General features: G+C 34.9%; 1 protein-coding gene across 8 annotated transcripts in view; it reads left to right on the forward strand.

The window, feature by feature from the left end:
- The window catches only part of SLC4A10 (solute carrier family 4 member 10), a 286,086-nt gene that overhangs the window by 135,029 nt on the left and 138,230 nt on the right, over positions 1 to 12,827 (forward strand). For all 8 annotated transcript variants that reach the window (XM_049106281.1, XM_025471057.3, XM_049106286.1 and 5 more), the window contains exon 4: positions 5,774 to 5,912. In XM_049106281.1, the coding sequence (XP_048962238.1) occupies positions 5,774 to 5,912 (139 nt within the window). The remainder of the gene's footprint in view (positions 1 to 5,773; positions 5,913 to 12,827) is intronic.

Consider the following 12,827-nt stretch of genomic DNA (forward strand, 5'->3'; position numbering starts at 1 on the left):
AAGGGAACAAGGAGACTTGGGACTCACATTATAGTTTACTCTGAAAAAGTCCTCTCCAAAATGTGTCTACTGTTTTCAACTTATGACTCTTTATTAGCCCTAGTGTGGGTGAGGAGTTAGATGACTAGGTTTTCAGGAACATGGTTGGTGAATTCTGCAAGTAGTCTTACATCCTCTTTGGAGACAAATACACTTGTTCTTGATGCTTCAGCTGAAATATTTATTTTATTAATCTTTTACCTTATAACCAAATGAGCTAATTAGCATTAATAGCAATAAATATATTATTTCAATTATGTAAATGAATTAAATGTAAGACTCCAAATGAATAGACTGTATATAACATTAAAAATATGAGCAAAATCTTAAAGTTCAAAGGCAGATGGAGGATATTGATCTGTAGACACCAAAGACATGAACTTGAATAGAACCATCAAAATAATCATTTTTGAACAATTTCATAAGATAGATTATCTGAATATTGATTTACCTAAAGTACAACAAGGATAAAGAGGAAGAAACAAGGATGAGGTATTTCAGAAATGCATAATGTTAAACATTTCATATTGCAAATCTGCTCCCTTGAGCTAAATGTCATAGTGCAAGAGGCTTCCTATCTTCATGACCGTAAGATCACATTTGTGAAATGCAAATTTCCCAATTCACTTCTGTGATTATACTTGTTATGCTGCTATGGAAAATATATTTTTCAACATACTTGTTGACTATTCTCCAGAAAGTGCCTAAAAAATAAAGAACTTTGGAACTGGGCCAATAGAAAGGAGAATATTTTCTTTTCTTTTTTTTTTTTTTTTAAGATTTATTTATTTATGATAGAGAGAGAGAGAGAGGCAGAGACACAGGAGGAGGGAGAAGCAGGCTCCACACTGGGAGCCTGATGCGGGACTCGATCCTGGGACTCCAGGATCGCGTCCTGGGCCAAAGGCAGGCGCTAAACTGCTGAGCCACCCAGGAATCCCCGAATATTTTCATTCATTATTAGGAAACATGTACTTAAGAGCATGGTATTAATATGTAAATAAAACAATATGAATAATATAGCTAATAATGAAAAGGTAAAAGTTTTCTAGGAAACTTGCTTAGTTACAATTCTATTAGGGATTTTTTTTTCAGTAGTGTAACTATGTAAGTTTGATTTTCTTAACTAACCACTTATTGAAAATGTAGTCTATATTCCAAGTGGAGACAGCATATTTATTAATTTCTGATTGTAAAATAATACATGGTCTCTGGAATTCCAGTGCTATTGAACATGACTAGCCAAATCCTGTAGCTCTTATTCAATTATCATCATCGGTTCTATAATATCTGACATTATTGACTCCCAGTTCTTTGAAACCCTATTCAAACATGTCTCCTGTTATATTACTCTCTCCATCAGCTCTATGGTCAATAAGGGCAGAGACTTTTTTGTTTATATCAATCTAATTCACTGCTTAGAATAGCACCTGACCTAGGGAAGGTACTCATTTAATGCAACAATCCTTTTACATACTTGTGTATTCCTTTTCTGATTCTTTTGTTAACTCCTCTTCTCCCAAATTTTGAAGTTGACTATTCTCCCTATGTTGAGTCTTTTTCTCTCCCTACTTTTTGAGTCCTTATTCATTATAATCATATGACTTCTCTAAATGCCACCCACATGTCTCTACCACTGACCCTGTTTTCTTTTTCCACAATCAAATATCCAGCCGCCCTATGACCATCTTTATATGCTTGTCCCGTAGTCACCTCAAATTCAGCATATCTAAAAATTGTTTTCTGAGCTCTCAGTCTGTAATAGTGGTTGTCAGGATGACAACCCCAGGTTTTTTTTTTTTTTTTTGAGAAATAATTGACATACATCACTGTGTAAGTTTAAGGTGTACAGCATGATGGCCTGATTTACATATATTGTGAAATGATTACCACAGTAGGTTAATCACCGTCCAATCTCCATTATCTCATATAGATACAATAAAAACAGAAAAAAATTATTTGGATAAGAACTTTTAGGATCTATTCTCTTAACAACTTTCCTAAATATCATACAACAATGTTAGCTATAGTCATCATGTTTACATTACATGCCTGGTACTTATTCATCTTGTAACTGGAAGTTTATATCTTTCAACCAACTTTTTCCAATTCTCCTAGCCCCACCCCCTGCCTCTGGTAACCACAAATCTCTTTTTCAATGAGTTCGGTGGGGACTTTTGTGTGTGTATGTATTTGTTTTTTTTTTTTTATCTTTTTTTTTTAAATTTATTTTTTATTGGTGTTCAATTTACTAACATACAGAATAACCCCCAGTGCCCATCACCCATTCACTCCCACCCCCCGCCCTCCTCCCCTTCCACCACCCCTAGTTCGTTTCCCAGAGTTAGCAGTCTTTACGTTCTGTCTCCCTTTCTGATATTTCCCACACATTTCTTCCCCCTTCCCTTATATTCCCTTTCACTATTATTTATATTCCCCAAATGAATGAGAACATATAATGTTTGTCCTTCTCCGACTGGCTTACTTCACTCAGCATAATACCCTCCAGTTCCAGCCACGTTGAAGCAAATGGTGGGTATTTGTCATTTCTAATAGCTGAGTAATATTCCATTGTATACATAAACCACATCTTCTTTATCCATTCATCTTTCGATGGACACCGAGGCTCCTTCCACAGTTTGGCTATCGTGGCCATTGCTGCTATAAACATCGGGGTGCAGGTGTCCCGGCGTTTCATTGCATTTGTATCTTTGGGGTAAATCCCCAACAGTGCAATTGCTGGGTCGTAGTGCAGGTCTATTTTTAACTGTTTGAGGAACCTCCACACAGTTTTCCAGAGTGGCTGCACCAGTTCACATTCCCACCAACAGTGTATGAGGGTTCCCTTTTCTCCGCATCCTCTCCAACATTTGTTGTTTCCTGCCTTGTTAATTTTCCCCATTCTCACTGTTGTGAGGTGGTATCTCATTGTGGTTTTGATTTGTATTTCCCTGATGGCAAGGGATGCAGAGCATTGGTATTTGTTTCTTTGTTTTTTTGGTTTTGATTCCACAGATAAGTGAGATCATATAGTATTTATCTTTCTCTGTCTGACTTATTTCACTTAACATAAGGCTGTCAAGGTTGATCCATGTTACAACTGTCTTTTAATCAATGGCACTATTATTTTCTCACTCTCCCTACTTAAAATTCTAAATCTATATGATCATTATAACCATCACCACTACCACTAGCATTAGCATCAATCATCATAAGTAAAATTTATATAATGTTTTATAATCTGCAAGGTATTGTAATAATTTTCTCTCATAGCACTTGTTTCTACCTTTTGCCAAGAGACTGATTTTGACTATGTAAAATATGTAATATACTATTGTACAATAAATTTAAAGTTACAATCGAGATAAGTGTAACAAAGAGAATCAAAGTGCTATGAATTAGTATAACAGATGTCTAATTTAATTGTTTGCATAGAAATGTGCCTATATGTGTGTTTGTGTGTGTATTTTGCAAGCCTGATTGGGCACATTGAAGTAGATGCTGAAAGATATACAGGGGAGCTAGAGAAAACAGTGTGTGCAGTGACCCTGATATGAAAAAGAACATGGTATTTTTAAGAATCCAAAAGAAAGCTAATGTACCCAGAATGGAATAACAAGAGAAAGAGTGGCAAAAGACAAGGCAAGTGAGATGGGTAGGGTCTAGGGCCTCATTACAAACATTCATTTATACAGAAAGTAGGATGCTGTATTATATTTATATGATTTGTATGTTTTTCACATTCAACTTCTGAAGTCCTCTCAGTTGTGACTATGATAACCTAATATTATAAATAACTGATGAATTGATTTTCACAACAAATTAAAATTATAGAATTCAGTAATCATTCGATTTGTTACTGATTTACTTATTCTTTTAGGTTTTATTTATTTTTTTAAAAAGATTTTATTTATTTATTTATTATTTATTTATTTATTTATTTATTTATTTATTTATGAGGGAGAGTGAGAGATAAATAGCACATGAGCAGAGAGAGGGCAGGACAAGCAGACTCCCTGCTGAGCATGGGGTTTGGTCCCTGGGATCATGACCTGTGCTGAAGGCAGACCCTTAACCAACTGAGCTACCCAGGCAGACTTTTTTTGTGTTTAAAAAAAAATATTTGAGAATACCAAATGTTTTGCTGAAATAACATTGAATTTGTAAGATAGTTTTCCACTATTGAGCCTTTCCATTAGTGTATATTCATTCATTTACTTAGGCCTACTTTTATATCGTTTAATGAGGTTTTATCATTTTCATCACAAATGTATTACATAATTTAAAAAAATTCTTTTTTTTTAAAGAATTTATTTTTTTTAATTTTTATTTATTTATTTATGATAGTCGCAGAGAGAGAGAGAGGCAGAGACATAGGCAGAGGGAGAAGCAGGCTCCATGCACCGGGAGCCCGACGTGGGACTCCATCCCGGGTCTCCAGCATCGCGCCCTGGGCCAAAGGCAGGCGCTAAACCGCTGCGCCACCCAGGGATCCCCAATTTAAAAAATTTCTTAGATAACTTTATTTTTTCCTTCTAAAATTAATGGTTTTTTTTCCTAATAGATTTTTAAATTATTTTTACGACAGTATAGGAATAGAGTGGATTTTGTATTTTGTCCAGTGACCTAGTATTTGTATCACCAATGATTTTAACCTTAACAAGTCTATCAGAAATGCAGGCATGTCCTTAGTGCCTTCATCTCCCCCACAACAAAAACTTATTAACACCTTTGGATGTTTTCCCTACCCTCTTTTCTGTAGCCATCACACAGTGGAATGAGTGAATGCCACCTCATGGGTAGCATGGGCAAATAGGTCAGATTGGACTAACTGTCCTCAAGCAGTTACTCTAAAAACAGAGTCTAGACCTAGTTATCAACTGAACTGGAAACTCTAAGGCCAACTAGCTGGACAGGAAGCCTTGTAGGAAACACTGTCAATCTATGTCCCCAGATAATATAGGTCTCTGTTTCAGAGTCCCCCAAATTGTGAACAACATGTTCTTTTCAGGAACATCATGTGCACCTTTGAGGTTGTGTGTCTTGTGTCCAAACCACACATTATTTTGCTCCTTTATCAAAAACATAGTGACTTGTGCCATCGTCATGGTCATAAGAGATCTTCTAATGTTTAAGCAAACACCACCAGTAGATGATGTAGCATGCAGATAATTTTGGATTTGGTTTCCATTTATATAACATTCTGAAAAGGCAAAACTATAGCAGTGGAGACCAGATTAGTGGTTGTCAGGGGTTGGGGAAAGGGCAAAGGTATGACTATAAAAAAACATCACAGGGAGTTTGTGGTGAATTACATTCAGTATGATTTTAGTATAAGTGAATTTTATCAGAGTCTGTTCTGAATATTACCATGAAGTATAGCATATATGGTGAGAGAAAATGTGCGTGCGTGAGGAAGATACAGAGTTTCTATGATGAGTGCTATAAATAATCCAAAAATAATCATAATATTAAATATTTTTGATAATGTATATATCCTATATTTACATTTTACATAATTATGCTCCCAAATTATACTAGACTTCATGTAATGCTAAATTTAGGTTCTTTTTTTCTTTCTAAATTTAGTTTTATTTCCCAAGTATATTCTGGATGAGGTGTTGCAATAAAGGGGCAGGGAGGTGTGAGTTTGGATTGGTGTTGAAGGTGATGACCAGGAAATTTTAAGCTTGAAGTCATGGTAATGCGTGTTCATGTCTCTCACTTTCTATAGACACCCCATCACAGCGAGTACAATTTATTCTTGGAACTGAGGATGATGATGAGGAACACATTCCTCATGACCTTTTCACAGAACTGGATGAGATTTGCTGGCGTGAAAGTGAGGATGCTGAATGGCGAGAAACAGCCAGGTGAGGATTTTTGTTGAAAGAAGAAAGTATATTAAAGGATGTTCATGCTATCTATTGGAAAAGAGATTTGTAAAGCCACGATTTTGCAAACATTCATGAGTGCTGTTGATTTCTGAAATTGCTCATCTGGCCTGGGCATATCCTGTAATGGGATATGGGTCAGAATGAAATCTGAAGGCAGCAATTATAGTAAACAGTGACGCAGAGCCAGCAACAGCTGCAGCCTGAAAGATCAACAGTGGCATAATTTGTGTGTCATCAGGAAAACAATAGGAATTTAAAAGTAATTTATTTCTATCTTTTCAACTGCTGGCCTGTGCCAAAACTAGTGATATTATATGATAATTTGAATGTGGGACTTTTTAAAGAAAAGGAAAACATTTTAAGAGGCTTTAAGTAGAGTCCTGGATATATTTATGTACTATCTGGTGAGGATAAAAATATTTTGTAATGTTTCTAGGATATGCATACACTTAAACATAGTGTTTTTTCAAAATAACTTTTAAAAAACTACGTTTTAAAAAACTACTATAACTAATATTTCTATATTTCTATATTGCCATGCAATTGATGAATTGCTATAAATATATATTTTTAAGATGTTACTTATTTATTCATGAGAGACACAGAGAGAAAGAGAGGCAGAGACTCAGGCAGAGGGAGAAGCAGGCTCCTCCCAGGGAGCCTGACGTGGGACTCGATTCCGGGTCTCCAAGGTCACACCCTGGCTGAAGGTGGTGCTAAACTGCTGAGCCACCCAGGCTGCCCAATGAATTGCTATAAAAGAATAATAAGCTAAATTTTGCATTTACTTTTCATTTACTCATTTTTGCTTTTTTGCTCATTTATTTAACAGACATTTATGAAATATCTATTATGTGCCAGGTATAATGGCTAAAAAACAACAAGAATCTTAGATCTTGCCTTTAACAATCTCACAGTTTAATGAGGGATTTAGACAAGTAAACAAAGTTATAAATATTGTATAATGAATGCTGTGATACAGGTGTGCACAAAGAACTATGGGCACACCTCGGGTTTTCCATTAGCCACTGCCTCCCAAATTTTATTGTGAATACAAATCACCTTGGGTCTTGCTGTAATATAGATAGATTCAGTAGGCCTCAGGCACGGAGTCTCAGTTTCTGCATTTCTAGTAAGCTTCCAGCTGATGTCACACTAATGTTTTTGGTTTGAGGATCACATTTTGAGTAGCAAGGATCTAAACCACAAGGGTGGAGAAGGGATTAGGATAGCTTTCCTGGAGGAGATGATTCCTGAGATGCCTCTTGAAGGGTGAATTGGACTTAGCTGGGAAGAAAAGCAGAAGGGATGGTATTCTAGGAAGAGGAGGCAGGGTATACTTGAACACGTCCATTGACACAGGTTTGATTATTTTATTAGGTTATCCCTTCCATGGTCACACAGCTTTCATTGTCAGAAATTCTTCTTGTTGGCCATATTTGTTAGTGGCCCAGGGATTGAACAGTCTTCTGAGAGCCACAGTACATCATTAGATCATATTAAACTTTTGATTGCATTTAATCATTGCCTTAACTCTACCCAGAGTTAGTGTGAAATTAAATGTTCAGTCATATTATAAATAATATTGGCTTAATTAATTCTTGTTTGATACATTTCAAATAGTCTTTACAGATCTCTTTTATTTAAAAAATACTAAAAGTAAATAGAAGAAAATTAAAATGGCTGTTACCTAGTTCCTCTCTGTTAACATTAAAAAATAAAATAAAATGAACTGCTAGTATTTATAATTCCAAAAGTATGGAAAGATAAAAAAGCAAAAGTATCCTCTAGTCTTGTTCACATTACCTGTCTTCAAAGGTAATCACTGTTCTTGTGTATCTTCTCATAAAAATTTTAATACGTAGATCTGCATGAATATATATGCTTTTAAAATTTATACAATAGGAATGATATATAATGTTCATACCTCACTTTTTCATTTAATAATATATTTGGACCATTTTCCATATTTTCAGTACAGATTACTCAATCTTTTTAACGATCGCATTAAATTTAACAATATGGATAAACTTTATTTAGCTACTCTTGATAGGGATTTAGGTTATTTTATATTTTTGCTACAAACATTGCTGCAGTGATCTTTTACATATCTGTTTTGGTGTTATTTTGTACATAGTTAGGTAAGGTGAATTTCTAACAGTGGAACTTATGTACCAAGGAGAGCAGGCTTTTAAATTTTGATAGATACTGCGAAATCCCCTTTATAAAATGTTTTGGTAATTCATACATCTATAAACAGTGTACGAGAGTGCTTATTTTCCTCAAACCCTTGTGAGACTAAATCATCAAACTTTTACATTTCTTTGCTAATTTTATAGATGAAAAGTAAATCTTCTTGTTGTAATTTACATTCTTAAAAATATTAGTAAGATTGAACATCTTTTTATATGCTTTATTTTTTTTTCCTGTGAACTAACTGTTCATTCCCTTTACCTATTTTATGCCAAATCATTTTCTTTACGTTCCTTTTTTAATACTTTAAATTAGGGGTATGTTATTTTGTCTAAATTCCCCTTTTTAGTGAAAAAATCTTGTAGGTTAATCATTTTCTTTCTGAAGCTATTATAATATTTTGAATATAGAACCAAATTTGAAGTAGTTTTATATGACTTGGTAGATTTTAAGCTTAAGAACCATTTACCCTATTTTTTTCCAACTGCATCAAAGACTAAGTGCTTTGCACTTTTTCAAGTATGAATAGTCATCTTTTTTCTTTGATGGCAGAAAACCAATGTATGATAATTTTCTCCACCAATTAGCATTGTAACTTTGCTCTCTCATGATTAAAGAGTTGTCGACAAGGAATTTAAAGTGCATACCTACTTTTTTTTTATAAATTTATTTTTTATTGGTGTTCAATTTGCCAACATATAGAATAACACCCAGTGCTCATCCCATCAAGTGCCCCCCTCAGTGCCCGTCACCCAGTCACCTCCACCCCCCGTCCACCTCCCCTTCTACCACCCCTAGTTAGGAGTCTCTCATGTTCTGTCTCCCTTTCTGACATTTCCCACTCATTTTTCTCCTTTCCCCTTTATTCCCTTCCACTATTTTTTATATTCCCCAAATGAATGAGACCATATAATGTTTGCCCTTCTCCGATTGACTTATTTCACTCAGCATAATACCCTCCGGTTCCATCCACGTCAAAGCAAATGGTGGGTATTTGTCATTTCTAATGGCTGAGTAATATTCCATTGTATACATAGACCACAGCTTCTTTATCCATTCATCTTTTGATGGACACAGTTTGGCTATTGTGGACATTGCTGCTATAAACATCGGGGTGCAAGTGTCCTGGCGTTTCACTGCATCTGTATCTTTGGGGTAAATCCCAGCAGTAAAAGTGCATACCTCCTTGTTTAAGGCTGGAAGCATCTATCTTCAACTAGGTGGAAGAAATACTAGATATTCCTGGGTGGCAGGAAGAAGAGGGATCTTTGAGGTATGATGACTATGAAGGTCTGATTAGTTTGAGTCTCTTTATTGCTGCAAAGTACTTTTTTGTAAGCATTTCTTATGTATTCCTTTCTTTGCTGTCACCCTACATGATAGAGCTGAGAAGTAAGATTGGGATGTGTGTTCTGTCAGGAGTAATTCACCTATTTGTAAAATGGTTGGTGATCTGTTCCTTTTAAGCAGTAACTTTCTTGTGACTTGCTCACTCTCATGAAGCTCTATGATGGCAGGACAAGACTAGAATCTAGCCGCTTCACTTTATCATAGATGAGCAGGTAGAATTTTTCATGCTCTCCTGGATTAACCTAAACAACATGTTTATCTTAAACCATCAAAATGTATTGTTATTCATTTATAAAGAAGAGTTGATCCAGTTAATTATTAGTGTTCTCTGTTATTAAATAGGACCTGTGTTCTTAGCCATGCTTCTGGAACCTTATGCATGGTACAGCTATTTGAGGTTCAAGGAGACATCTGATGAGCAATCAAAATAGTAACAGACATTGAAGAGGAGGATAGATGAATTTTGGCTCAGACACAATACATCAGGGAAGAACAGAGTGTATTTATTGAGGATTTAGAAATGTAGTGAGTTTTAAAGTGGCAGAAGTAATTTTGTTCTGGTTGCCCTAGTTCATCTGAAAAGATTAATTTTAGTTAATTTAGGACTCCATCTGATTTTCCAAATGAAATTTAATTCTAATAAATCATTAGCATAGCTATTTGAAGCACTTATTTATTTTGATTAATATTCTAGGGGGATTAATAATTTTCTACCCTAATAGTAGCAATAAAAAGAATATTTTATCAGCACATTGCACCTGTCACATATCACATCTTGAATAATTCATGTCCACTGTTGTTGCCAAGTAAAACTTGAGCAAAGTTTTAGATTTTGAAGCTAAATTTTTGAATCATAATTATTTAATAAATGTTTGTGAAAACCAGCTGTTCACTTTTAAAAACCCCAAAAGAAGCCATATGACAAGGGCTAATGAAATCAACACAATTACAATGTCCTGCTTATAAATAACATATAATGTTATTAATAGAAAATCATGCAAAGATACCACAGCTGTGCAATTATGAAGACAACATGTTTGACTCACTGTAGTTGCCCTTTAAAAGTGCTTCCCACAAATGAGCTCAAAAGAGGCAAAACAGGGAGTAGCAGTTAGCCTCTAATACATACATGGTAGTATCAAAAAGGATTATTGCATCAAAACAGTTTTATTGATGCTGTGAAGGCATTTTATATTCAAAATTAGTAAAGGTTTAAGTCATCAAGATTTTTCCATGAGATGTGAGATGTGAAGATAATATGGATTAAGGACAGCTAGGGGCACCTGAGTGGCTCAGTGGGTTGAGCCTCTGACTTTGGCTCAGGTCATGATCTCAGGGATGGAGCCCCAAGTCAGGCTCCCCTCTCAGTGAGGAGTCTGCTTGTCCCTCTGCCTCTCCCACTGTTTGTGCTCTCTCTCTCTCTAATAAATAAATAAAATCTTTAAAAAATCTCTTTAAAAATAGTTAATAGTTTTAGGTTTGGATATATTTCACTTCCCCTTTCCCTTTAAAATAGGCACTTTATGATTTCATATGTTATTGTCTCCACCCTAATCATGTCCCTCCTCCACCATCTGTAGCCTCAACTCTACCCAAATGAGGATGTTTTCTTTTAAGAATCTATAACTTCTCCCAAGGGTATAATTTTGGATGGTATTTTACTTTCTATTTGGGTAGAATCAGAATAAAAATTCCTAGAAAAACTTAAAGGGATTGGTGGGAATCGAAAAAACAGGAGTTAATTTCTAAGGAGAACATCTATTTCTAATTTATAGAAGAATTTTATTTTGTAGATTTTTAATATGAGTAATGCAGAAGAGATTATCATCTCTTAATCCTCAAAGAATTCATGAAACACCTATTTTATGTTGTTGCTGTTCAGTAGAAGGAGATTCCAATGTGTTAATCATGGATGAAAACAGATCCAGATACACGTTAGCAAAATCAGACAATCTCAGAGTTTAACTCTGCTCCTCCCCCAGAGAAAAATGTCATACAATTGGCCTACAGTTTTGATTCTTCTCATTGGTCATTACTTCTCATTCATACCTGTGAGACTGTTGTTTGCTGTAGTTTGCCGTTCAAATAAATGTCAACTGAGTTTATTTGAAAGCTGGAATAAATTGCAGCAGTTTAGGTCATTAACCGCAACCAGGCATTTTGCAACTGTCTATCCAGTGACTACAAATCTTTTTTTTTTTACTACAAATCTTTAAACAGGATTTGGTGTGTTCCCAGACCTCTTAATTTCTATCTTTGAAATATGAAATGTAATAAAGAAGCAGAAAAGAGAGATACACTTTTGTATTTGTGTATGTGTGTAGAGAGAGAATACATGTATAGGATATATATGATTTTTTATATAGTCTTTTAAAAATAATTAAACAGCTCTTAAAGCTTTTGGCATCATTCTGAAGTTGGCCTGAAGCACCGAATCTTGAAATGTTTAGAAACTTGATATTTGTAACTTGTGAGTTTCTTTTTATGGAAAGTATCTTATGCTTTTTCCTATAATATTCATAAAATCTATGGCTAAATCAAACTAGCATCCATATATTTGATTATCTTAACTACCAAACTGGAATTCCCAGAGACTCCATTCTTCTTTTCTAAAGGACCAAGCCTCCAACATGGAGGAAATTATGCTAAAGGAAGGAAGATACCTTTTAGATTTGTCTTTAAAATTTCTTTTCAGAGAGACACATAGATCAATGGAGCAGAATAGAGAACTGAGAAAGACCAACCCATGTATGGCTACCTGATTTTTGACAAAGGGAAAGCTGTTTCATGAAAAAGAATTGTCTTTTCATCAGTAGTTCTGGAACAACTATAGATCTATAGGCAAAAAAAAATTCAATACCTCATAGTGTATATAAAATTAATTCAGAATAAATCATAAATCTAAATGTAAAACATAAAGCTATACAAATTTGAGAGAAAAATATAGGAGAAAGTCCTAGGACTTAGGACCTAGATGATGAATTTTTATTTTTTAAAAGACTTTATTTATTTATTCATGATAGACAGAGAGGGAGGGCAGAGATACAGGCAGAGAGAGAAGCAGGATCCATGTCAGGAGCCTGATGCAGGACTCGATCCCGGGACTCCAGGATCATGCCATGGGCCAAAGGCAGGCGCTAAACCACTGAGCCACCCAGGGATCCCCGATGATGAATTTTTAGATATGATATCAAAGCACAATCCATAAGAGAAAATATCCATAAATTGGACTTCACCAAAATTAAAACCTTTGTGCTGTGAAAGATCATGTTAGGAGGATAAGGACAAGCTATAGACAATGAGAAAATATTTGTAAACCATGTATTTGACAAAAATACTATATCTAAA

This window comes from Canis lupus, chromosome 36, assembly GCF_003254725.2.
Source record: "Canis lupus dingo isolate Sandy chromosome 36, ASM325472v2, whole genome shotgun sequence".
NCBI lineage: Eukaryota > Metazoa > Chordata > Mammalia > Carnivora > Canidae > Canis > Canis lupus.